At 44.3% G+C, this 26,391-nt stretch overlaps 3 protein-coding genes across 6 annotated transcripts; 2 read left to right on the top strand and 1 right to left on the bottom strand.

Annotated features, from left to right (window-relative positions):
- The first annotated feature begins 1,507 nt into the window (after nt 1–1,507).
- Nucleotides 1,508–17,366, top strand: pde7a (phosphodiesterase 7A). 4 transcript variants are annotated; one of them, XM_077623953.1, is made up of 13 exons: nt 1,508–2,266; nt 2,455–2,621; nt 10,863–10,923; nt 13,808–13,897; nt 14,310–14,476; nt 14,567–14,630; nt 14,876–15,072; nt 15,143–15,274; nt 15,360–15,451; nt 15,532–15,676; nt 15,773–15,869; nt 15,939–16,019; nt 16,103–17,366. In XM_077623953.1, the coding sequence occupies exons 2-13, from the start codon at nt 2,484–2,486 to the stop codon at nt 16,327–16,329; spliced, it is 1,491 nt and encodes a 496-aa protein (XP_077480079.1). In that variant the 5' UTR covers nt 1,508–2,266; nt 2,455–2,483; the 3' UTR covers nt 16,330–17,366. The 4 variants fall into 4 exon arrangements, with proteins under 4 accessions (XP_077480079.1, XP_077480080.1, XP_077480078.1 ...); XM_077623954.1 differs by having other exon boundaries at nt 1,508–2,621; nt 13,811–13,897; XM_077623952.1 differs by having other exon boundaries at nt 1,508–2,621.
- Nucleotides 17,367–17,704: 338 nt separating this feature from the next.
- Nucleotides 17,705–21,076, bottom strand: mtfr1 (mitochondrial fission regulator 1). Its single transcript, XM_077623960.1, has 8 exons — nt 20,967–21,076; nt 20,260–20,368; nt 20,094–20,192; nt 19,645–19,766; nt 19,345–19,583; nt 18,584–18,839; nt 18,357–18,519; nt 17,705–18,279 (listed from the first exon to the last, which is right to left on the bottom strand). The coding sequence occupies exons 2-8, from the start codon at nt 20,293–20,295 to the stop codon at nt 18,232–18,234; spliced, it is 963 nt and encodes a 320-aa protein (XP_077480086.1). The 5' UTR covers nt 20,296–20,368; nt 20,967–21,076; the 3' UTR covers nt 17,705–18,231.
- Nucleotides 21,077–21,315: 239 nt separating this feature from the next.
- armc1 (armadillo repeat containing 1) lies at nt 21,316–26,382 on the top strand. The gene is made up of 7 exons (XM_077623956.1): nt 21,316–21,576; nt 22,311–22,520; nt 22,777–22,868; nt 23,638–23,830; nt 23,914–24,030; nt 24,104–24,178; nt 24,885–26,382. Exons 2-7 carry the CDS (start codon nt 22,359–22,361, stop codon nt 25,080–25,082), a joined length of 837 nt encoding a protein of 278 aa, XP_077480082.1. The 5' UTR covers nt 21,316–21,576; nt 22,311–22,358; the 3' UTR covers nt 25,083–26,382.
- The last annotated feature ends 9 nt before the right edge of the window (nt 26,383–26,391 follow it).

Here is a 26,391-nt window from a genome sequence, read left to right as displayed (position 1 = left end):
AAATTGGTCACATGATGAAGATGAACAAATCATATCATCACCTATTTTGAATTCAAAGACACATAAATGCACAATTTTCGGCAAATTTCACATCCAAAAAAGGTAAAAAGTCTGTAAATATTTTCCAAAGTGCTTGATTGTGATTGCATGGCTGGCAAGTTTATGCTAACCAAAACAGCAACTGACGTCAAATCAAACTGAACGACAAGAAAAGTTTGTGCACATGTTGTCAACAAACGACATGTATCATAATCCAGATTTTCTCTCACAGTCATCTTTTTGTTGAACGTCTCCTCTCACGTCATCACGAAATCAATTACCGCCACAAAACCTCTGAGGATTTTTCCTTCGCACCCCTCGGGGAAATCAGCAGGTTCCTCAAAAGCTCCCTAGCCTCACTTGGCCGTGGTGCATTTACTTTTGTTAATTCAACTTCCCGGAAGTGGAATTCAAAAGCCACAATGACATATCATGGTCAGGAAAAATACTTTGACTTTCACGATTACCAGGCCTAATGTGACCTAGATCGAGAAATGATCGCTAGTTGTGTCATCTGCTCTCAATATTGGGTGAATTTTGTATTTCTCCAAGTTTTGAATCATTCTTAATGCATCCCTTGTTACGTTGTTAGGGGTCAAATGTGAAACCAGACTGAAAAATGACCCCAAAAAAGTAAGATGGAGCACCTGGTAAACTTCCCTGTCTAGACAGTCGTCCATTTTGATCGTTTCTATGTTCTTGCCGACTTTTTTGTCGCTATTTTGAGTTACGGTAAAGAACGAGGACACGACGTACGGTACTTGGGATTGCACTGTTTTCGTGTGATAGCTATTCCGTTAGACTGTGTTCAAAGCGACTATTTGCATTCCTCCTTAACAGCGCAACAGCTAATCCTACAGAATAACACAGTAATTGACGGTTTAACGTCAACGTGACGTTAACGGTGAACCTGCACTGTAGTATTCCCAAAGTATGTGCTGTAGTAGTTAGTAAAATAAGTACTGGATATATTTCACGTTCCCTGCCGTCGATGGCAATGAATAAATCCCTCCTTTGTGTTTGTTTATCTTAGGGGTCATCCACTCATCCGCCCTGTGTATTCAGTTGCACTTGATCAAACACACCCAAACACACACCCAAATCAATAGTAGGTTTGGATGGCAAATAAACACACATTTGCTGAGTGTGCTTTTGCATTTGCAATCTCTTGAGTCACTACTGCTGAGCTCCTGAGTAGTATGAGTCATGAGAGGAAGGTAATCACTGGCAATGGCGTGTGTGTATGCGTGTGTGTGTGTGTGTGTGTGTGGAGACCGCTGCAGGGCAAGCCCCGTTGTGTGGAGGAATACCCTTGAGAAAACCACCACTCGGAAGAGGTCTTGGGAATGAAGCCAATAGGAAGGCGGCGTTCATTCTCCACGAGAGCAAGCGGCCAATCAGCGCGGCGCTTACAGGTGATGCCGCCATCTTATTGGTTCTTTTTCTTTTTTCTGTGTGGCTCCCCCACAACAGCACCATCTCTGGCAGGTGGTGTCGCTCTCGAAAGAAACGGCAGCCGCAAAGACCGTTTAGTGTCGTTTTGGGAGTGTTTGGAGGACAATATGAACTCTTGGCGTTTGTTTTTGTGTTTTTTTTAGGATTTAGAAGGACGAGAGTTGACGTTTCGACGGACATGACATTTCTCGACAGGACACCGGGAACGCGACGGTCAAGCTAGGAACGAAAACGTCGGGGTTCCCCTTTCTCTTTCTCTTCCTCTTCCGCGGCTGGCTGCCACTTTTGTGGTAAGAAAAGGGGGGACAAGAAACGTTTTTGGAAATATTTGGAAGAAAGACTAGCGTGCGAGGAAGGGGGAAGCGATAAGGACAATAGGAGAAGACCCCCCAGTCCTTCCCAAGCAACAGCAGCACCACGCCGCGGCGGCTCGTCGAGGTCTCAGCCCCCCCCTAGCCCCCGGAGTTGGGCTCACCCCCCCTACCCCCCGGAGTTGGGCTCACCCTCGGCGGCAATATGCCGATGTGAGCCCGGGAAAGCTCCATTTTGTTTATTTGTTTTTTTTCCTGTGTGTGTGTGGACATGCGGAACCCCAAAAGCAACGGACGTTCGCTTCTTTTTTGAGAAGGAGAGAGGAAGAAAAAGCTGGGGGCACAAAAAAAATGAGGAAGCGTCTTCATAGAGACCCCGAAAATGGCATGAAGGTCTCATTGTCTGCTGGCTTTTCGGGCCTGGATTTGAGCAGAACGAGAAGGAAAGAATCTCCATAAGAGTTGAGTTCGTCCTAATTTTTTTGCTTTATTGGCATGACCATGACACCAAAGAAGCTGAAACGGTGTTTTTGCCCTCTTCGGAAGTTGTGCCACAGTGGCCCACAATGAACACAAACGTTTTCAACTGGGCTTGTAGAACCTAATTTTGACTTTTTTTCCCTCCCTTTGGGTTGCTGTATTTTCCAAGTCTTTCTTTGTTATCTGCCTGACTCTTCAATGGAAGTATGCTATCAGCTACCGGTGTTGCCTCTGGACAGGCAGGTTCCGAAGCACGTCCTGAGCCGCAGGGGAGCCATCAGCTTCAGCTCCAGCTCGTCGCTCTTTGGTGCCCCAGATCCAAGGCAGCTTTCTCAGGTAAATCCTTTTACCTATCCCCCCCCTCAATTAATCCTGACTCCAATAAATAAACCCATTGTGTAGCCACCCCCGAATGCCTGCATTCTTTTCCGAGGCCTTAACAAAGGCAGAATCCAGACAGCTGTAACAGGTAAACATGGTTTTTCCAAGCCCAATAATTGTGTTGCCTCGTACCCTTTTTTTGCTCATTGTGTAGCCACCTTCTGTAATTTACGTATTAATTCCAGAAACCTTCAAAACATGCATATATTTAGCTCTTTTGGGCCCCTGGTGGTAGATGGTTTTAGCTGGTATACATTGTTGTCCCCTGACACCCCTTCAAATCTTTCAGTTTTAGGGCCACTAATATCAATAAATGTTTTTTTCCCCACTTAATTCTTATAAACATATCCCTTTCGAACCCATCCACTTTTTCCTCTCATTAGGGAGACACCTAGCAATTTTTTCAGGCCTTTATAAAAGTAGCACCTAGCACCTTATTCCTCACAACCCCTCAAATATTTAAGTTTTAGGGCCACCAACATCAGTTAATGATTTTTTCCCCACTTAATACTTATGAACATATCCTTTTAGAGCCCACCCACCTTCTCTCTCATTATGAAGCCCCCCTAGCATTTTTTTCTGGCCTTGAGAACCTAGCACCTTATTCCCCCAAACCCCAAATCTAACTAGGATAGACAAGTTTTGATCCCAACTCATTAAGTAGCTACGTCCAAATTAATTTCTCTGTTACAGTTACATCCACTTTTCACCCCCTTTTTTGTAGCCAACCCACAAACGGTTGCACTAATCTTCACTGTTTGGGGGCTCCGATCCCAGACAGGTATCACAGGTAAATAAACTCTTTGTGCCCATTGCATAGCTAAATTCGTAGGAATCTTGCAGATGGTTGCTGGTGTTCGAGGTCCAATCCCGTCACCTGCGAAGCTCTCACGTTTTCTTATCTGTTGTTGCGGCTTTTTAACGTCACCGCGTTTTTTTCCCCCTTCCCCTCAACATGTGCGTGTTCGTCATAGATAGAGGCATCGTTTTGGCATTTTTGCTACATCTGTCAGCGGGAACACGCCGACGCCACCGCGCTGTTATTTATGTCAACATCCCTTTGACACATTGGCAGAAACAACATAAGTCACGCTTGAACTTCCTACTTTGTCGCTCGTGGAAGTGTGCCTCGAATAGGCTGGCATGTTTTGTGTCATTAAAAAATAAAAAATAAACATTTCACATCCTCTTTTTGGAAAATGTTTTAAAAGTTTATAATTTACTCTGGCGTGTCAGTCATAGAGGCCTGGTTCCGATTTGAGATTTAAATTCCTATGACCAAAAAAAAAAAGTCACTAATACCCTACGCTTTGTCCACACGAGTCTTTTTCAGTCTTTTCGTTAGAGGCCAATGTTTATGTTTCTCAGCGGTTTTCTTTTTGCAGTTCAGCTGACTTCCTCTCGCGCAAGCCGAAAGCCGAGTCTCTCGCAAACGTTGCGTTACGCTGTTGGAAATATTTATGAAGCATGAAGTCACCACCTGACCCCTGGAGCACCCTCTTTGCCCGAGTCGGCTATTAGCGCTTGGTGCACGACCCTGGCCTACATACGCGACCATGCGTGTCCGCTTTGAAGCTAGCCCGTTTTCACGGGGGGCCTTCTTTAAGACTACAGTGAGGGGTTTCAATGGGTCTCAGTGTTTTTTTTGCCCCTTTGTGCTCAGGGGCATTTAGCCCGGCCTCTGAACGCCATGAACTGAAGCATTATAAAGGGTTAAAAGTATCAGAACTGTACGTACACTGGCCAATTGGAACAATTTTTCCACGTACAAGTCATGTCAGTGACGCTGATGAAAGTACCGCCATGGTGGAAATCTGTCCGTCCTCGGAAATTAGCAGAGTGTTTTTTAACCCGTTGGGGGCCGACGACAGCGATTGACATCCGATCCGTTAGGAGTGAGAAGGCTGGTAGTGAAGGAACAATTCGCTGCCATCTTCTCAGTTCAAGTAGGTTGGACACAGGCTAGTGAGAAACTCACTGCAATTGATGGCAGAAGGGCCACATGATTGGACATTTAGCTTTGTCAATGGCAGGGAAAGACTTAAGTAGGCCTGGGTGATGTCAGTGAGGAAAATTGGAGGTTTTTCTGGGATCCGCTGTGGCATAATTACTCAAATGTGGAAAAGCAGACTAATTTGGCAGAGTGCAAAATGTTTATAACACTCCACTAGATCTTAATTGTGAAATTAACCACAAACAAACATAGAATATTTGACACATTGTGGATTGTAGTACAAAATAACCGTTGTTCCCCAAAAAACTATTCGTTTAATGCTAATAAACAATAGGAAAAGCGTGAGCAAAAATTAGCAATGCAGAATTTCATCAAAGTTTTATAAAGACTTTGTTACTATCAGTTTATTACTTTTTTTCTATTGGTCATATCATTCGGCCTCATTGCAATTATTTAAGTATCTCAACTGTACATATATTGTGTCAAACTGGATTAAGCCCGTATTTATTTCTTGCGGCCGCGCTGTGTTTTTACATGCGGTTCCCCCAGCCTGTTGTTTGTGGAAGCGGGACTGGCAAGGCAGAACCGGGGCTGTCGGGCTTGCGCCTCGGCACTGTGGGCAGTGGTTTGGCTCGGCGCCAGAGTCGCAGATGGCCCGAGCCTCTCTCCATTTTTTTTTTTCTTCTTCCCTCTTTTGGCTATTTTGTTCCGCTAGCACACAAGCCCTCTGTTTCTACCACTCCCTCTTCACCGCCACCTTCTTCTTCTTCTTGCCTCCGCTGATGACGACAATCCGTCTTGTAAACACAATGTCGCTCCGTTTTCAGGAGAGGATTTTACCATCTTTGAATCCTCGCCATTCCAAATTGCTTCTCTTCATCATTCGGCTTTCGGAAAATACCAAAGTCCTCTTTAGCACAGCGATCGCTAGAGTTCAGTACGACTTGGAAGACGGAACCCCCTTCCATCTGGCCCGCGGTTCTGCCTTTCTTCTTGTTCCTGCAATACGTCACCATATATCAGTGTGTGCTAGCACTGAATGATCTGTACACATCTGTATACCCTTCAAAAATAGATCACTTTGCCGTAGGCTAGCTTCTATAACTTTTTACACCGTCGTATGGATCACTGAATAGATAACGATGACAAGGAAGTCACGTGGCATCAGATAGATAGCGGAGGTCAGTCGATAGGACTCCAAAACCGTGCTTTGTGACGGGGCGAATCGCCATCGTCATTGCCCCAATCGTCATTGGAACGATGCCAGTCTCTGGCCCAGGACTGACTTCTGATCAGAGGTGTTTGGACACGGCGAGCGATAAGCTCGTGCGTAAGAGCCGCAGATAGCGGCGTTGGCTCCGCCGCCGCACTACGGCCGCTTCGGTGCGTAGGGATGATAAGCTGTCAGTGGAAGAGATAGGGAGAAGGGAGGAGGGGATAGTTTGTTGATTTTAAACTGCAGCGATAAGGCCGCCGCGCGCATCTGCGCAGCATTGACGTCGATTCAGGATGTGGTAAGAATGCTGAAAGAGCCAAGTGTTTCACAAGCGCCCTCAAAGCCTTTTTTTCTTTTTTTTTCCTCCTTTAACCCCCGTGCCGCCGGACGGAGGTTTTCGCTGAAAATTCTCCGGACGGTCCGCGGGCGGCCATGTTTGTCCCCAAGCAGGAACGTGTAGTATTTGGTAAACAAACGGGAGCGAGTCCTCACATCCTGCCTTCATTTGGACGCAAGACACTGGTCTTCTTTCTTGTTGTGTTTTCCTCTGCGAGAGCCCCCCCCCTTCTCATCACATGACCGTTCTGTTTTCGTGCCGCCGTGGCCGAGAGAACGTGACGGCCACCTTTGTATTTATTTATTTACTTTGCCTTGCGTGGGTTTCGTCCTCCTTCTTTCGGAGACCGAGACAAAGTTGACCCAGGGAAGCAATTAGAGCCCGGGGATGATTGTTTGAAATGAATGAAATTCTTTCGCTGAGAACGCAGAACGCGGCTCCCTTCCCCCCACGCGGGTGAACAGTGCTGCCTTGATAGAACACTGGTAAAAAAGCCCACATAAAAGGCAGTTTATGGCATCCGTTTTACCCTTGAAAGAAAAAGCTTGCCGATAGGTGGCTTCTTATTTGGAGCGCGGGGAGCGATTTCAGCTCTTCGCAAACGGAGAGTTGATCTCGTAAAACACTCCCGCAACAAGTGGATTCCAGCCTGGGCGCTTGTGTAACACACAAACGCTTACAAGCCCCGGCCCGGTCCCGAAACCGACCCTCGGTCGAGGCTTAGCGCTCGGTTACTGGAGGAATGTGAGCGAGGTCGTAAGCCCAAAGCTTATGAAACTTGTCTTGGGTTTGGGTATCGGTCAAAGGAATAACTGACATCTGTTGTTGCCTCGTTCCTGCACCTGTCCTGACTAAGGAAGTGAGAGAATTCCGCCACCCGGCACCGTAACGGTCCAGCGGCACTGAAAGGGCATCCGAATGCTTTGTGTTGCAATGTTGTGACGACAGGAAGTTTGTTTGTAAAGGCCGTCAAGCCATTGGCATTGCGCAGGAACTTGCTGATATCGGCCTGTGCCAAAAAAGCTTCTGTTTCCACATGCAACTCCTTGGCCTCTATTTTGTAATAGCTCCACCATAAATTGGCGTCCTGGTTGGCAGTTAGCACAAATCTCATTTCTTCTGGACCACGCAATAGCACGAAATCCAATTTTATCCGGATCTGCTTCCGAATGACCGGAAGAGATGGTTAAGCCCGTCTGGCGATAATTTGCTTGTGGGAGCGTAAAACACGACGTGGTCTTTATCGGGAAACCATATTTTTAGCCTCGGTGGAGGTCTCGATTTAACAGAACCGCTCGAGCGAGTTTCCCTCTAGCACGCTGACGTTGTTTCAGTTTGCGTCTCACATGTAATGTTAGCCTCGGTAAAACTATACCAGTCTTTTGCTAATGGGGAAGCCCCCCCCTCCCCCTTCCTGTACTTCAACAGGTCATAGTTTTGAACATCACGTGATCCCACACCCACTCCCCCATGTACGTGACCTCAGAAACCTGATTCTCGCAACCTCGGGCAGAGACGACGAGCCAAGATAAGAAACAGAGCCGCGTTTAAATGAGGTTTTCATGGAATTGCACGGGGGACAATGGACACGCTTATTATGTTAAGGGTGGACTGCAAACCATATGTAGAGATTAGTCAGTCCTCAAGACTGCTTCGAGCCTAAACCATCTGTTTGTAACGCCGGCTGTTCGACAAATATAGATCAGAACCTTGTGTTATCTAATGTTTTTAATGAAACAATGTTGGGTATGGAATCTTAAGATGGAGAGTTCCTGTCAAGGTTAGTATAAATGTAAAAGACTGCTAGATTTTAAAACCAATCTGCTATATTTTGGACCAACAATATCTAGCATTTTTTACATTAAGATTGATTTTGTTACTCTTAGTTTCTGATTCTGTTGTGGCAATTGTAAGAGATTAAACAGAGAGAACTTTGGTCACGACCGGACAATTTATTGTAAACCGTAAACACAAACACGTTATCCGGAATCTTCGGCGTTCAAACCAGGGGAAGCGAAAAACAAAACTCAACTCTCTCAGAGATCAGAGGATAATGTGACTTCAAAACGCTGTCACAAAATCGATTGGCATCGGGTGCCGATATTTACAACGACCTCGTTCCAGCGTAGTCCGGCCAATTGTATTTTCCATTGGACCCCAACCCAACCCCCATTCCTACCCTCTCCCTCCGCAAGTAAAAGGAGGTCATTGGCCAGCAGACTGGGAGAAATTTTAATCCTGCCTTGTTCCACGCCAGAGGCTGTAGGGCAAAAAGTATTGATGCCAAAGAAGGCGAAAAGGCACACGGACGTTCACACGCACAGACTCGCAACCGACGTTTAATACCGGGATATCACAAGACTTCTTTTGGCAATCCGAGTATTATTATAATATTTCCCAATCGTTTTTTTATATCTCTCACTCAACTGTCTATTAAAGTTCTTTCACCAAGTTGCACATTTTGACATCCCATTTCTCAACACCTTGGTGGAGCCACACCTTTGTTAAACACAATTTATGTTTGGTTATAGAACCGCCTTGTCCAAATAGCAGCGCATGGATGTGCGTTGTTTTGCATTTCAAAACACGTTTTGATAAAGCTGGGCGATATGCCAAAAATTGTTATCACGATTAAAAACAGAAAAAGAAACAATGAAAGTAACTATGTTACGTTGCTTCATTTAAAAAAAACATGAAATATGATTTGAAAAAGTAATTTTGTTGTTCTGTTGTGCAATTAAGATAAAAGTAAAGAATACAACTTTTGACAGGCGTCATTATTTTTATAAATTTACCTCCAAACCAACATTTGATATCAAGTAATAAAAATATTACAGGCTGTTACGAGGCATTAAAAACAAAACAAAGAAAACGCCAGGCAGAATTCACTTGGATCTTTTAGTGGATCGCTCTGTGTTGTCCTGCATCTCAGAATCGCTCATTTTTGGCTGTGTTATCGTCCTTTATCGTTTTATCGCCCAGCTCTGATAATAACACATTTTCTAATTATTAGAGGAAGCATTATTATAGTATTACTCTAATACACCGACGTGAACGCATTTTAACTTGTGTGTTGAGTTTTTGTATATACCCGAACATCTGCGAACCTTTGTCACGTTCCTCTTAAACAAAAAAAAGGAAAATCAACTAAATAAACACACACTGTGTAGTCAGCGCATGCTTGGACACAATCTATACGGTTCGCACCAAGTGACGGTGCTGTGTGTAAACACGGCCCACTGTTGACACTAAAATACAGCTTTTTGCAGATGACCAAACCCAGTGTCAAGCTGTTTGCTGACTGGTGAAATATTAGCTCTGTATTGACTGGTGGTATGACCTCGGAGGGCACGCGCTATCCGATCAGTGTGTGTATATGTGTGTGTGTGTGTGTGTGTGTGTGTGAAGCAGTCTTTGGCTAATCTTAAAGAGATGATTTAATAAACGTGCAAGAAAAGTGTGTTAGCTGTTAAATTGTAACTGTAGATGGGCACAGGAAGGTCAATCAGAACAGATTATGAGCTTAAAAACAACAGCTTTCTGTCTAATTATGAAACCAAGAGAAGAATGCTAGCAGTTCAAATTTCAAACTCATTATAATACCAAAAACTAGTGAGCATTTTTTTCCCCATCATTTAACAAATTAAATGCATTTCCCATTAGCTCATACTTGAATTTTATCTGATTTAATTTCCTGCCAAAAAAAAAAAACGAAATTTGCTAACGGCTAATTTTAGTCACCATATTAAATTGAATGAATGATACCGGGAATTGAGCATGGTGTTCTGAAACAACCCCGATCCACCAGATTAGATTAGAACCCATCCGCTAAATATGAATGGGTCTTTGAGAAACCCGATCCCCCAACTCCGTCACCGTCTAAACGGCCAAGCGCCGCCGAGGCAGGCGTCCAGTAATGTGGGCTTTTTTTTTTCTCAAAAGGGGAAACCCTAGCCTCGGGAGAGCCCCTGGGGGGGAGGCGGGAGAGTTGGCCCGTTGTCCGAGCCATGTTGAGAACACGGCGAGGCGAGCGCGTAACCCTCGTAGCAGCTGCGTGTTGACAGAGCAAACACGCTAGCCAAAGTTACGTCTTCTACAAAATGGCTCGTGACTCAGCTGCCCGAGCCGCTTCCCCACCCCACCCCACCCCCCGCCGAGCCACAATTCCGTGTCGGGCGCCGCGTTCCCGAGACGAGGTCAACGGGAGCGCGGCGACTCCCGTAGCGTTGAAACCGTAGCTTCATTCAGCTGTGACACCAGAACACAGAAACTCGCTCCACTTGGACTAAATTACCTAAGAAAAGTACCTGAGCTCAGAAAGTAAGGTAGAACTGGCGTGTCAGGATCGTAAAAAAAAACTTTACTGTTGAATCATAAAAGTCAAAGTGCAAGATTCACCCTTGAAATGGTTTGGCTTATGAGGAAAACATTTGAGATCATAAGTTTTGCGTGTGTACACACAGCTGGCCTCACGTTTGGTTCCTCAAATGATAACACCATGCTATCGCAAGGGCGATTAGTCGTTGTGATAAATGTATCAGTGTTTATGAACACACTCGCACACATACAGGGAAGTAAAATGATATTGTAGTGTCGCAACATTCCCAATTTTTAATGATGGCGTGTTAAACTTTTCAAAATGTCACGTTACAACCGTGGTTGATTATCTTTTTATTTTTGCTCCCACAGAGACGCGGAGCCATCTCCTACGACAGCTCGGACCAGACGGCGCTCTACATTCGTATGCTAGGTAAGTGTGTCCTCATGTAGTTCAAGGGCTGGATCGGGGTCCGTTTTGGAAGGGCCTGTAAACATTTAGCAGGATGGAGGAGGAGGCGGAGCTTGTGGGAAGATGCTTGAGCTGGCGTGTTGACGCAATCCGGTTTTGGAAGCTTTTGGGTAATCGCTTCATTACAATGAGCTTAGTTTTTGTCAACTTTTAAAAGCAAGTTGGCCCTTTTTGTCTGGGTCCTTAGATGACATTTTAGAAATTAAAAAATGTAATAAATAAAAAGGATATATGGATTATTCATTCATGCCACAAGAGAGATTGTGTACAAGTTGGGTAATATTGGGGGTTTACTTATGGATACGTCGGTTGGTTAAGCAAGAATACAATCAAATGGGTCAAAAAAGCAAAATATTGATCATTTTTTATAAATATATTTTTTTCAGAATTTTTTTTAAGCATTGAAATGATCCAAAACATGTATATTGTTTGCATTTTGTCCTAGGTTAGTGAATTGATGTGGTATCATATCGTCACAAAATGGCAAATTGGCACGAATTACGTTGCTACCGACGACCCTCATTTGCTGTTTTGGTTAGCGAGACGTTTATTTGGACGAAGCGGATGGCGTCATTGAGAGGAAATGCAATCCACCGGCGAACAGATGAAACACGCAAGTCTGAATGGCTTCCAGTTGTTGATGTTGTGAGTCAACAGCTGCTGTGTGTTTTTGTTTTGAGCCCAGCAAAGGCGCTTTAGTTTTTCTTTTTCTTTTATTTATTTATTTATTTTTTAATCCTTTCACTCGGCCCAGTACCACGGCGGTTTCTCTCCGACGTCACTGGCGCAAAGCATCTGTCTTTGTGGATGGCTTCTATTCATCGCACGCTCACAGTGTCATCCCGCCATCGCACAGAATGACATGACCTACATCCAGCACCCCCCCCTTAATGCACCGCAGATGTGGGCGGGGGGGGCGTTGACACGGACCCCGTGACTCTCGAAACGTGCGCTCGTCACGGCGTCAAGTGCATGCACGTGCCCGGTTCGAGAGCACATGCGGACCCGTTCACGCACGCGTGAATCCGTCACCCCCGGCGGGATGATTCGTTTTGATTCATGACGCCGCCGATTTAGAGCCGCGTTCCTTGGGAATGACTGCCCCCAGCGATATTGTCATGAGGGGGAACTTGGGGGTGAATCGCACTTGTGGGAGGGGCCAAAGAATGCGTCTACTAGACCGGAGCCAAAATGGCGGTATTTTCAGGAGCATTTTGCTTTTATTTAGTGTGTCTGTTCTCCATATAGGCTGACCAAGTTTGCGTAATGGACTGAACTGAAAAAAAAGATGCTACGGAGGCTGTAAACAAACTAAAAAAAAGAGAGAGAGAAAATGGCTGACGTTGTGGAGTCGTCGACTTTTTTGTTGGCTTTCTCACGATAAACAAGCTGACCAAAGTTCATGTTGCTAACTGTCGTTGTTGACGGAATGTTCCGTTAGGTTGTCTAACTTTAACAGAAACGTGAATTTATGTCAAAGTTTGAGTTTAAAATGGCTGCTTTAAAACAAAATGTTGTCTTGCCAGGTCTTTTTGAAGTATTACTCCTTGAGAGCCTTTTCTATTTGTCTGCCTACTAGCGAGGACAAGTTGCTGAGTGAAACCAGTGTTTCCAAAAAAGGTCAAGAATTTCTTTGAAGTCTTGACCTTAGAATTTTCACTCGAAACCAAAATGGCAGACTACCTTCATCTTTTCAAGGTTGGGTCACTGAGAAATATTTGCGGGTCGACATGTGATCATTCCGTCCGTCAATGGCAGTGAATGAGTAAAGGAGGCCGTCAGAATTCTTCTTTTTTTTTTTGTTGGCGAGTCATGGGACTGAGCCAAGCTCCGCCCACACCAAATTGTACAACAAAACTGGGTCTCATGTTTGTGGTTGAAATTTGTTGAACGATCAAAATTGCTAGAAAAAAAAAAGGTTTTGTGGTGTGTGTTAGTGTGTGAATGTGAGAATTTGCAATTAGAAGTGCCAGGCTGGAAACACAATGCACTGTTGAACCTCTGTTAAGTTATAACAAATTTAATTACATGGCGGTACTAAGGACAGGTTCTGTGTTGTGATGACATTGCACGCCGCGGCGCCTTCGTCTGTCTTTTTCCTCTTCTTTGTGTAGCCACACCAAGGCCTGCCCGCCACGATTAATCGACCATCCCTAGCTATTTCACTGACCATTATTTTCTATAGTCAATCAATTATTGAGAGAAATTGTTGACCTAAAAATGGTCCAAATTCACTTCCTAGTTGTAAATATCTTATTTTTCTTTAAGAAAAAAAATATTTTGAAAAATACAAAACAAAACCGGTATGCACTTTTAATAAAACACATTTTTTGGGGGGTTAAAATGCATTTTAAATGAAATAATAGTACAGAGAGGGTTCAAACAATATCAAATCGACACCATAAAAATATTGTCCCTAGGTTATTCCCCGGCAGGCCTTGAAACCTATTAACCGCCATAAATGAGGGATTATTGTACAAGTGAAATGTAAATGCCACTGTAGTATATACAAAATAAAACCATTCATACGAGTCCAAAAAAATGTCACGGCACAATAATCGATAATGAATCAGCTATCAAATCGATCATTTGCGGCAGCCCCACTTATAACGCCACGATACACACTTCGCCTTGTTCCGCCCGGCGTACCGCAAATGTGGGTTTTCGCCACCCGCACCACTCTAACGCCGTCTGTCTTTCCGAGGGTTTCTTTTCCTAATTCGCGCCGCAAGCACTGGCGTGAATATGAACTATCAAATGAACAGCACTACACACACACACACACAATCAATCAATCTGCTGCGCTTGCATGAGCCTCGAGGAAATAAGTGCAAATTTCTTCCAGGAGATGTGAGAGTGAGAAGTCAGGTCGGATTTGAACCGGAACGCCGAAGCTCCCATCCGTATCTGTGCATCGACTTCCGAAACCTTCACAGTGAGTACGATTGGCCGCCGCTGCGACCGCCGACTCGCCCACCTCTCCGTCGTCGCGTGACGCCAAAAGTCGTGTGTCCCATCAACGCCTCGTCCGCGACATCACAACACAGACGCATCGTGTGTGTATGTGTCACGCTGCCGTGTTTCCAGCTTGCGGCCGATTTCAGTCATGCCGCTTTTCTGTGTGTGTGTGCGTGTGTGTGTGAGCACTGACAAAGCAGGTCTGCTTGTGCCAGGCCAGACTATAAAGGCTTATCGGTGGGCAGCTTGGTCAGCAACGAGCCCGGTCCGAATTCACGTGATTAGCTTGCGCTTTCAAAAAAAAATGGCCAAGTTTTCGAAGTGTAACTAACCGTGGCTTGTATGTGTGTTTTTATTTGATTTTGCTTTGCACACGTGTGTCTACACAGCGCGCCTGGGCGGCGGCTCGGACTCGACGGTGGGTTCGGCACCCGAGAGGAGGGTACGCCGGCTGCTCAGTCTTCAGAGGTTCCTGCACTCGTCCCGCTTGATGCGAGGGCTCGCCCAGCTCAACCCGCTGCCCATTCTCGACGAGGACTACGCCGGACAGGCTCGCGTAAGAGAGATTTGGGCTGTTTTGCTCGTGCGATGCCACATCCAATATGGTGGACGGGCAGCCTAATGGTCAGGGGGCGTTCTTTTGCAGTGCATGCTGGAGAAAGTGGGCAACTGGAATTTTGATATTTTCCTCTTCGACAGGTTGACCAATGGTAAGTAAAAACGTTGCATGCGTATTATTTTTTCGGGTCAAATGCGCCCCCTGGCGGACACACTCGGAATTGTCGGGATACATTATAAAAAGCAAAACAACAAAAGGCACTCCAGGGCAAATTCATTTTTTGCAAACTTTCTTCTTGCCTCATTATAAAACATTATTATTGCAACTTAATTTTTGTCACTGCATCACTTTTTTGATGTCATTGTCTAAATGATAATATCGCGACTCATCTCCTAGGAAACGGCCTGATCACGCTGACGTTCCACTTGCTGGACCAGTACGGTCTGGTGGAGCTGTTCCGTCTGGATGTGGTGCGGCTGTGGCGCTTTCTGGTCCTGGTCCAGGAAGACTACCACGCGCACAACCCTTACCACAACGCCGTGCACGCCGCCGACGTGACGCAGGCCATGTACTGTTACATGCGGGAGCCCGTGGTGAGTCGCCCTTCAGCCACTTTGAAGCCGACGCGTGGCTCATTTTCCGGCGCGGGTTTGTCGAACGCAGCTATCCAAGTCGCTGACGTCGTACGACATCCTACTGGGCCTTCTGGCCGCCGCCACTCACGACCTGGACCACCCTGGAGTCAACCAGCCCTTCCTCATTAAGACTGACCACTATCTGGCTTCGCTCTACAAGGTACATTTTTACTATTTGTTGAATGGATATCACAAAGTATTCGGAATGTTTTTTCTCACGATGAAAGGATTTTTATCTCTCCCAGAATACCTCAGTTCTGGAAAATCACCACTGGAAGTCCGCGGTGGGTCTGCTCCGAGAGACGGGCCTCTTCGCCCACCTGCCCGCCGAAGACAGGTGCGTCCACCACGTTTGATGCCCATTTCACGCACCCCACGTTGACTGACCGGCTGCGTTTGTGTTTTGGCGCCCATCAGCGCCAGTTTGGAGCGGGATTTGGGCTCTTTGATCCTGGCTACGGACATAAGCCGGCAGAATGACTACCTGTCCAAGTTCCGTCGGCACTTGGATCAGAACAACCTGTGCTTGAGTAGCGCCAGCCACAGACACTTTGTGCTCCAGGTGATGCTTTTAATGGGATGACATTTTGGAGTGATGTTGAACTCGTTCATTATTGATTTTTTTAAATTTATGTTTTATTTTTTTTGTCCATGGCAGATGGCCTTGAAGTGCGCCGACATCTGTAACCCATGCAGGCCGTGGGAGCTCAGCAAGCAGTGGAGTGACAAAGTCACGGCGGAGTTCTTCCAACAAGGTCTCCAACGCCGTCGGTAAACCAAAAAAAAAGCCATCCAATATTGACCGGCAAGTATTCTGCACGCAGGTGACGTGGAGAAGAAGCACAAACTAGAAGTGAGCCCACTTTGTGATCGAGCCAATAACACAGTGGGCAAAATTCAAATAGGCGAGTGACAAAACTTTCCACTTTATTGGAATCAAATTCCATAATTTTACACCTTTTTAAATGTTTTTGTTTGTTTCTACTAGGCTTCATGACGTACGTGGCGGAGCCGCTGTTCGGCGAGTGGTCTCGTTTCTCGGACACCCGCCTGTCTCAGACCATGCTAGGACACATGGGCCTCAACAAAGCCAGCTGGGGGAGCCACGAACAAAGCTCGAGTTCCGAGCCGCCTCCTCCTGCGCCGCCGCCGCCGCCAGTGCGAGCCTCTCCAAAGAAAAACCTCAGGGAAGGAGAGTATCCTGACGCCTCTTGACACACAAACCCACCCACAAACACACACACACACACACATACACACACTGGGGGGAGCGCCTTGATCCCATTTGATTTGTCTTCTGGCTAAACCACTGATTTTATTTAATTTATTTAATTTCAATCTTTTTTTTGACGTAGAGCAATACGTAGATACCTCAGTTGGCTCCTGCTGTATTTTCCCCTTCTTGTTTTTTTTTAATTTTCTTTTTATTTATTTGTCGCTCCAAGGACATTTGAAGTGCCATTCGACGATAAGTATTCCCGCGCTCGTGGGTCGCGTTTGTATTGATCCCCTCTAAAAAAAAAAGTAACAAGCCCAGTCATTTGCTGCCTCTCGACCAACCCCGACTGTTTACGACTTCTTTTCGCAGCCTCACTCCGGAAGCACAACCAGCTGAAGCCGCGTACACGTCACATTCTCTCGCTCAAGCACAAACCAGTCGAAGCCATCCACGCGATAAACCCGCCGAACTTTTTTTTTTTCTTCTATTTTTTTATGGGGGGTGTTTTTTCGGAAAGCAGAACGCAGCTGAAGCCATACACGCATTTTGAACTCTTCCGCTCTGAGCCTCTCAGGGTTTTTGTCATAAAAAACGGAGGAGGATCCTCTCTTAAAGGGCCACACACACACACAAACACACTCGCCGACACGCAAGCACGCACGCTGTACAAATGCCTTACGACTATGCACAAGCGACAAGCTAAGTGACCAAACCCCGCCATGAGGATGACTAGGAAGAAGATAACCACATTCCGCGGTGCAAAACCCTCTCGTGAAAACATTAGCAGGTGTTTGTTCCCCCCACCACCTCACCGTCGCTGTTGAAAAAGTGCTGTAAGACTGTTGTTGTCGTTTTTTCTTTCTTTCGCAAACTGTTTACAATTATCGCGACGGACATTTTGTTTTCTCGGGAGGAGCAAGACTGGAGTTTTTTTTGTAAAGGCTTTCCGCGCTCTCTTTTTCCACTTTTTGATACGCGAACGCTGTTGTTGTTTTTTTGGGAAGAATAAAAAGAAAAGCTGTCGGTGACTAAAGTTGCAAACGTTTTTTATTTTATATATATATATATACACACAGCTTGTCTTGGTTTGGGTTTGTTTGTGTTCAAGGCAGAAGTCATTTCAATTTAGGGTGATGAGATCAAAGGTCAGAAAAGGTATAGCACATTAACTAATATTTTTCCAGGACATTGTTGTAATATAAAGTGGTCTAATGTCAAAAATGACTGCTTTGAATTTGATTGCTTAAGCGCAGTTACTGCATTTAGTTAGTTTTACTGCTAAGTTTAATATAAAACTTTTCTGAAAAAGTATTTTAAACCTGGCATTTTTTTGCAAAATACCCTAAAAATACACTTTTTCCAAACACTTAATCAGGCTTAAAATGTTTATTCATTTGATCAATGAACAGTATATAAGTGGAACACAATTCCAATGAAAATCACATATTGGTCCATCATTCCCTCTTTAAAAAGCAATAAAATGACCAATTTCAATGTATAAATAAGAGCAAAGACATTGGCTGCACGTCATCGCAATTTAAAACAACACTGGGACGTAATAGAATTCAAATGATTTATTGTACTATCTAATGAGGTATTGATTTAAAAAAAAATCACATTACACATTGCGGTTTGGCTTAAAAAATTGTCAACTTAGTGTTTGGCTTAATGCAGAAATTGGCACCTATTTAAGACAGATCTTTCCTTGTATATAAATAATCAAACATGCGACCAACAACACAATATTAAAAACATGGTTTATATAATTTAAAAATTGCACCAAAGCACGACGACACAATTGACAGAAATATCCCTTTTGTGCCTGTACAAATATCAAGATGGTTGATTTGGAATATCCTGGATCTTGTCCTTGTGAGCAGCATTCATTTATTTCCCTGTTAGACAAACTTGCGTTTGCCAGTAGACTTCAACATGTGCTGGCCAAACTAAAAAGACAAAAGTCAACGTTAAATCTATTTTTAAAGCAAATTTCTGTCGTCACGTTTAGCGAATTCAACATTACCAGCGGGCTATGGCTTGGCGTATTATTGTTGACGTGTTCCGTCTGATGATTGCGTTGCGGGTACGTGTGTGCAAACTTCCTTTTGAGCGCTTGGGCGATGAGCGAAGCGGCATCGTCCGTGGGCTGCTTCAGCTTCTCGTGGTTCGCCTCGCTCACCGGCCGACTGGGGGGAAAAAAAGGAGAAACATGAGCGGATTGGATGCCCAGGTAATTAACTTTGAACTCACCATGAAACAGATCTCAGCTTGACTTTATTCATGTCTTTGAGGATGTCCAACATGCTCGGGACGTCGGCTTGCGTTTTGGTTTCTGTCAGGACTTGCGGCTTTTTTCCGCGACGCTCCCTGATTAGATCCATGGCGGAGAAGGAGCGCTGGAGTCCCGGGGGAGGAAGAGGAGGAGGTGGTGGTGGTGGTGGAGGAGGTGGAGGAGGAGGAGCAGCAGGAGGTGGTGGCTGGAGAGGACCCGTCCCAGTGGAGACCACTGAGGTCAGTAGAAATACAAATGTAAAAAATTTGGATTCTGGTGCCCTCTAGCGAAGCAGTTTGCTTATGTTAAATTATGATTGAACTTGAGCTTTTGTTTCCCTTCAACACTATTTTTTAGGGGGGACAAAATTTTATATGACAACTTTACATAGGCTGTTGAATTCCTATTCTCAATGATTAAGACCCACAAAATATTCTTGCAGTCATTTTAAGATACTTTGACCCACCCAAAAAAAAAACAAAAAAAAAACATTCACCTCCATTGGCTCTAATTGACATTTGACCCATGCAAAAATCCTCAGACTTTCCACTTGGGGAAAAAATATATAATCCACTGATAGACCTACAAAAAATATCTCAATTCGATCCACAAAAATCTCCATTAGCTCCCATTAAAAGCAAACTAGGACCACAAAAACCTCCCAATTTTTTGCCTATTCCCATGGCCCTTGTTTCCATGACGACACTTTTGCGATGACAAATAATTATTTTTTTCTTACCCGATTGCGCGTTTTTCTCCTGCGCCAACACGATCTGGGCAATTTGCGCCCGCAGCTTGGCCAGCTCCGTCTCTAACGCGCCGATTTTCTGAATGGCCTCGTCGTTGGCGGCCGTCTGACCCCGGGGGTCGGGGGGCTCTCGGCGGATGGTGGGCAGCGAGCGCCGTCTGACCAGGGGTCTTTTCCGGGAACGGGGTGGGCGGCCCCGGCACACCACGCCGCGGGGTGGTCCTGAACTACTGCAAAAGAGTGCCATTTCTAAACTGAGGAACTAATTTGCCATATTTTCTTTTCTCTCACCGAGGTCTGTCTTCATCTTCCTCCTCCTCTTCTTCATCATCATCATCATGATCGATCCAGGAGATGTCGGCGAGCGAGGCGACGGCGTTCTCCTTCCTCAAGTCGCCCTTGAACGGGACCAACTACGGCAAAGAGGCGAGTCAGCATTTCATCCCGTCTCATCGGAAACGGCAGAATTTAAGAAAGAAGAAAAGGATTCCGCCAAGAAAAGTCTGGTCGTCGCGAGGAAACTGACCGAAAGAAGACAGACTGCATTCCGCGTAGCAGCTGGAGAGAGAAAAGGGGAGGAGAAAGAAACAAGTCATGCTGAAAGACACAGAAAAGAAAGCGAGGTAAGGAACAAGATGCCATTGTTTATGGTTGGGGTGTCAACACAAGGTGGGACGATCAGTCTTCTTGGGGAGGTTATTATAGTTCACATAAACACCCAATTTGAATAAAATTCCCACCTGAAAGTGAACCCTAGGGCAGGGTTTAAGAGGAAGGTTACTGGCAATCCTCCTAACGATGCTTCGTGTAGACCCGTAAGGCTTGGCGGATCCAAACGTCTGAGGAAATATTTTTTAATTATAATTCAATGCGAGGAGAGACTAGAAAACTTCTCCGATGACCTACCAGGTCCATCTCGATGTGTTCATAGTGGTTATTCATAGCTCCTGGGGCACTGAGAATTGGATGATTGACACATGCCCCAATGTAGACGATGTCATCACCGGATGGGAATCTAAAAGATAGTTTTCGTTTTTATTTGGAATTCATTTTGGGTAGCCGAGCAGCGTTTAGCTGCCGGCCCTCCCAGTTAAAACTGGGGAGGGATAGCATCGTTAATGGGAGGCAATGAGTTCAATGCAATACAGAATAATGCATTAGCTTCGTTAAATGACATCATGTTACAATTATCGATGGCTTTTGTTATTTTTTGAACTTCAATGATATATTCGCATCATTTCAAACAGTCATGACATCACTTTTTGCTAAATGAATCAACAAAACCTTAATGTTAAAACGATTATAAGCGTAGTAGAAACACGACAATAGGAGATCAATTGTGAATATGACATGTATTCAAAAAAAAAATCCGACAATCTGCGGCTGTTGATGAATTTGACAGCATAAGAAGAATTATTTAAACCCATATTTAATTTTATCAATTTTAATAAAGAGCGTAGCTACCTGATGCTAACTGGTTTAGCCAGCGGTGCTAACTAACTTTTATGTCTCCGTAACTAGCGATCGCGAGGCAAAATAGAGTAAAATCAACACTTGATCGCGGTTAAAAGTCTTTCTTAAAACGTACCAACGTCAAATGTGTGTGATAATACCTTGTCCGACTCGAAGCTTTTCTGACAACCTTTCGAATGTTACCACCTTGTAAAGCAGATGTTCGCAAGAAAGGCGACTATGTGGAGGGGAGGCATTAAAATCTTTGGACCAATTGGATTAGGGGGATTATATCACCAATCGGTTGCTATAAACCACCGCCATTGGGCAAACACTGTGATTGCCGCATAGTATAGCCAATGGAAAAAATGCATTGGAATGTAATTGTCCTATGATTGGCTGTTGATTTTGTCACTCAAAACACACCGTCCAAGCATGTAGAAGAACTATAGTGTGCGTTCAATTAGTAAACCTGTGTGTCCCGTTGAGAATGTGTCTTATATTTAAAGCTAGTTACCGCCGGACCGGTTTCAGAGGACTTAGTAAATGAACGTACCGCACTTGACGTGCCACCAAACCCAAAACAGTGCACAGCTGCTAGCTTAAACGAGCATTGTAAAAGAAAAGACGCAGGGCCCAGCGTTAATGAAGTCCTTTTGTTAAACGTGTCAAAAAGTGGCTTTTTTAGCTCTCGGCGTGACACCGTTGCGTCTTCTGTTGTTGAGGTTCGGCCGCGGTTGTCTCATGGTTTCGCCGAACACTCACTGAAAGGTAAGCTTGAAATGAGTTAGCTTTAGCTTAGCTTAGCCACTAGCGACCCGCCTCGGTCTTTTTAACAAATAGGGCGAGATGCGAGGTGAGCCTCAGGGTCGAACCCAATATCATTAAAGTACACAATTAGCACGCGTTCAAATGCTTATTTTTCCACTTTACTTTGAGCACGTGTAACCTCCTGACATGTTGAGTTTAGTAGAACGACTTGAGCGGCGTTGGAATATATATTTAATGTAGTTATAGCGTGTCATGCGTGAATTTACGCACAATGGGAACGTGAGCTAATTGTTGGTCATTAATTACTTCCAAAGTTTTTACCTCATTAGTTGTTCGACTATTGTGTTATACAAGTGTTCTAATGATAAATAGGCCGAGCAATTGCTTCTTAAGCTTCTTAAATTCCCTTTTCTGGTTAATTCCTAATCTGGGTTACACCACGTTGTTTCCTGAAAAAATAGGAAACACTGATTTTATTCTTTTTATGAGACGCTCGGGGTTATAAATACGTGTTTGTAAAATATTTGTTTAAACAAGAGTCCTCTTCTCTGTTGTACATGTCTGTACAACTAAAGGCTATTGACGTCCAATTCGTTGGGAGGGCGCTAGCACCTGCTCGTTCAAAAGCATTGGAGGTCAATGGTCAATGGCAGCCAACGGGCTAATCATTCATAACATACATTCTTATTGTATCACATTGTATTACCGCTTTCTAATTTTCTTTTCTGTCGTAGCCAGGTGGAGGTCGGTTGGATGCGCGTGGCCGCCGGACGGGAGGCACCATGAGTGCGGAGATGGACGCACTGACGGTGGTCAACCAACTGCGGGACCTGGCCGCGGACCCCCTTAACCGCAGGGCCATAGTAGAGGATCAGGGATGCTTACCGGGGCTCATCCTTTTCCTGGACCACCCTAACCCGCAAGTGGTCTACTCTGCACTGCTGGTAAGTGGAACTAATTGACTGTCGATGTAATTTGGTGCTCATGTGTGCCAAAAAAGTTTGTAACTTGATCATCTTTTTAATTGGGAATTCAATTTAAAGTGTTTTAGGTAATAACATTTGCTCTTAGTATCCCTAAACAGAGAAGTTGTGAAAAGCACAGTGGTTGTTATTTTAATAACACGAGTGAGTGTTTTGGCATGCCACAAAATGGCCGTATGCTTAAGTGTCTTGTCCTCGCGTATGTGTGTGTGTGCAGGCTGTCCGCTACCTGGCAGAATGTCGAGCCAACAGGGAGAAGATGAAGGGCGAGCTGGGCATGATGCTGAGCTTGCATAATGTCATGCAGAAGCAAGTGGCACGCAAACTGCACCAAACCATTTAACATGGGCTTTATTTTGATTATTCTAGCGGGCTCCTCCTGTAGTGTTCCCCCAAAAAGTCACTCAAAAGTTACTATTTATCATCAAGTTTCTTATTTCTAAAAAAAAAAATCTATAATGGTTGTATTATTACAAATTTCAGACCCCTACTTTTTAATTGCAGACCTCTGCCAAGGCCAAACGACAACGCCACATTGTGGTAGATTTGACACAAAAGTCTGACATAGTACAGTATTTTCAGCTTTTTAAAATAGTTTCTTAACATCCACAGCACATAAGGTCAAGCATATTAAAATATGGTCTCTCATTGATGGTGGATTGGTTGTGACTTTAATTTCAGTCAAACCTGTTAAATATAATCCAAGTTTTTAATGATACAAAATAGTTAATATTGTAAGAAATAGCACTACGTATTTTTTTTTTTTAAATAATGGCTTTTGTTTGGAATAAAAATGAGAAAAACATTTAGTGCGTTTTTGTAAAAGTTCAATTTGACCTGAAATTCAAGTTATTCTGTCAAGTAAGAATAGTAATTGACATCAAATTAGTTTATTAAAATTTAACTGCAGGCTTTTTGGTGGCGGTAATGAAAATTAAATAGACTAAGAATGTATTGTGGATGTGCAGTGAGTTATTAGAATATAGCAAATGTAAAAAAAAATCATAAGAAAAAAATTCTACATATAGCAACACAAACAAAGTGTCTCCAAATTTAAACATTTCTTCTTCTTTCCAAGGAGCGTGTCGCCCGGGGAAACCAAACTGCTGGCCTCGGAGATCTACGAGATCTTTCAGTCGGCCGGGAAGGAGGAGGCCGAGCAGGCCGAGGCGGCGGCCGCCTCCTGCCGGCGTAAGGCTCAGTTCTTCCTGGGCTCCAACAACAAGAGGGCCAAGACGGTGGTCTTGCACATCGACGGACTGGACGACCCGGTCGGTACCTGCCGTCCATTCACGTCTTTAAGTTGGACGCTCCCCCATTTTTTAAAATCCTGCCAATATTTCTCCCGCCCCAGACTCGTAGGAGCCTCTGCGAAGAGGCCTTGCTGAAGATCCGAGGAGTCATCAGCTTCACCTTCCAAATGGCCGTCAAGAGATGCGTCGTTAGGATCCGATCCGACCTCAAAGCTGACGTGAGCGCAAGCTACAACAATCGCACAGTGCACCGAGAATTATTGAAATAAATCCAACTTTTTATGGTGACAGGCGTTGGGCACAGCCATCAACTCTACTAAAGTCATGAAAGCTCAGCAAGTTTTAAGAACGGATGATGGAGGAGAGGTGAGCAATATTTACTTATTTACTGTGTTTTATAAGGGTGTAAATTACCATTTTTATGGCCATGGACAGAGATACCTTTTCAACAAGCCTGGCGATAATTCGATAATACATTATGTATACCTTTAACACTATCAGTAACATTTAACCAAAGGCACCGGTGTCCATTTCAAGGCCTAGGGGCCAGATCTGGCATCGGATGTAATTATTTGCGGCCCGTATAAATAAAACATCTATGTTTCTCGCTAAAATAACATTTAAATTGTTTCTGTATTCCATAATGAAAGATCATCAGGACAACAGAAATCATACTTAAAACATTAAAAATAAAAAAGGGAATATTAAGTTTTCTCCTAATTTGTTGTTTTAGTAAAAAAAGAAATACAAATTAAAATGACAAAATGGAGAAAAAAACTCTAAAAAGACCAGAGAATATTTATTTTAAAATATCTTGTAACTAAATAATAAAATAAAATCCGTTAATGCCCGCTAAGACCAACAGGGGTCACTCTTCGCTCAATTTCAACTATATCTGCAGCTCTTACATTTGTCTACTTGACTTTTTTTATCCTTGTGCAACTCCAATGTGCTGTAGAATTCTGGATATTTATTTTTAAATGAAAACTACAAGTCGAAACAATACATAACAGAATTGAAATCAGCGTCGAAACGTGAGCCCACCCAGTCCTAACATTTGTCTGTGCGGTAGCTGATCTTGCCATTCCAGGAAGAGGGCGACGGCGCGTCGGCGGCGGAAGAGAACACGGACATCCCGGACTACCTGCCCGAGGAGGAGAGTCCGTCGCAGGACCCGGACAAGGCGGTGACGCGCGTGGGATCGGTGGCGGACGGAGTGGGCTGGCTCAACACGGCCGCCAACTTCCTGACTCGCTCCTTCTACTGGTGACCCGCCGTGGCGGGTTGGGTTGGGGTGGGGTTGGGTGGGGTGGGGTTCTGTGGCGGCTTACCCTGGACTTGAAACAAAACACGCACACAAATACACAGTTACACAGCGTGTGTATACATACGTACATATATATCCCGTGTACACTAGTTACTGTACATCCCCACACTAGAGGACTTGAAATCAGCTGACACCAAGGACGCTCGCTGCGATACGTTGGGAGATGATTTTTGCGCATGATTTTTTTTTTTCTTCACCCCTTTCTAGAATATTTCACTCATATTCATACTTGGCGATACGTTTCTTTTTTTATTTTTTAGCATGCATTAGTGCCAATCTCACCCAGGATCTTTCGTGTGCCTTTTATTTTTGATTATTGTAATTATTTATTCATCTTTGCAGCGTCCCTGGAGTATGCCCAAATGTGGATTTTTTTCTCTTTCAGGGGCCATGTTTTTCGTATGGGGTATGATAATGTAAAAAAAAAAGAGACATTATGAAGATGTAGGATTAAATAAATTATAGATCACAGATACAGTCGAAACATTGGGGATTTTTTTTGTTTGTATATTAAGAGTAAATACTTACAGAACTTAAATACATTTTAGTTTAGTTTATTTTTAACCCCCCCAAGTGTTTTACAGCTTCTTATTTAAGGGGAAACATTTAACATCAGTTTTTTTTTGTATTTAAAAGAATTCCAGTTATTAAAAGTGTGTTTCAGTAACTATACATCCCCATTTGCACGAGTAATTTTGCAAATGGAATGGCCCCTGACAGAAAAAAAAGCCTCCCCATCCCTCAAATAGAGCCTTCTAAAACCACAGGATTAAAACGACCACATGTACATTTTGTAAATGGTGCTTGACCCCCACCCCAATCATCACCAGTCACTTTTGTGTGTGTGTTTTTTTCTTTTGTTCTTTTTTTTTTTTGCGCCACTAACTCCACGAAAACTGAATCTGTGCTGCCGAAAGTGCTTACCTCACATCCCAGGTTGACTTGTTATCTCCCCCGGCATTATGTCTCTCATAATTAACGTCCTGTACACAGCCACGCGACGCGACGCAGTGCTGACGAGGCCGCTTGTCTCGTCTCTTGTTAGTCCCAGTCCAAAAGCGGCGGCGTGACCTAAATCTGCCGGTGGCGGCTACTTTCTGGTAAAGCAATAACCCATTTTTTTTTTTTAACATTGCTATGATCAGTATTCATGTTTGTTTGTTTTAGTATTAGTACAGCTGTTCACCTGTGTACTACAATGTAATGCTCATTCCCATCAAATGGCGATAAAAGTAAAAGTCAACCATGTTGG

This window comes from Stigmatopora argus, chromosome 17 (assembly GCF_051989625.1).
Source record: "Stigmatopora argus isolate UIUO_Sarg chromosome 17, RoL_Sarg_1.0, whole genome shotgun sequence".
NCBI lineage: Eukaryota > Metazoa > Chordata > Actinopteri > Syngnathiformes > Syngnathidae > Stigmatopora > Stigmatopora argus.
This window is presented reverse-complemented; position numbering and strand designations above follow the sequence as displayed.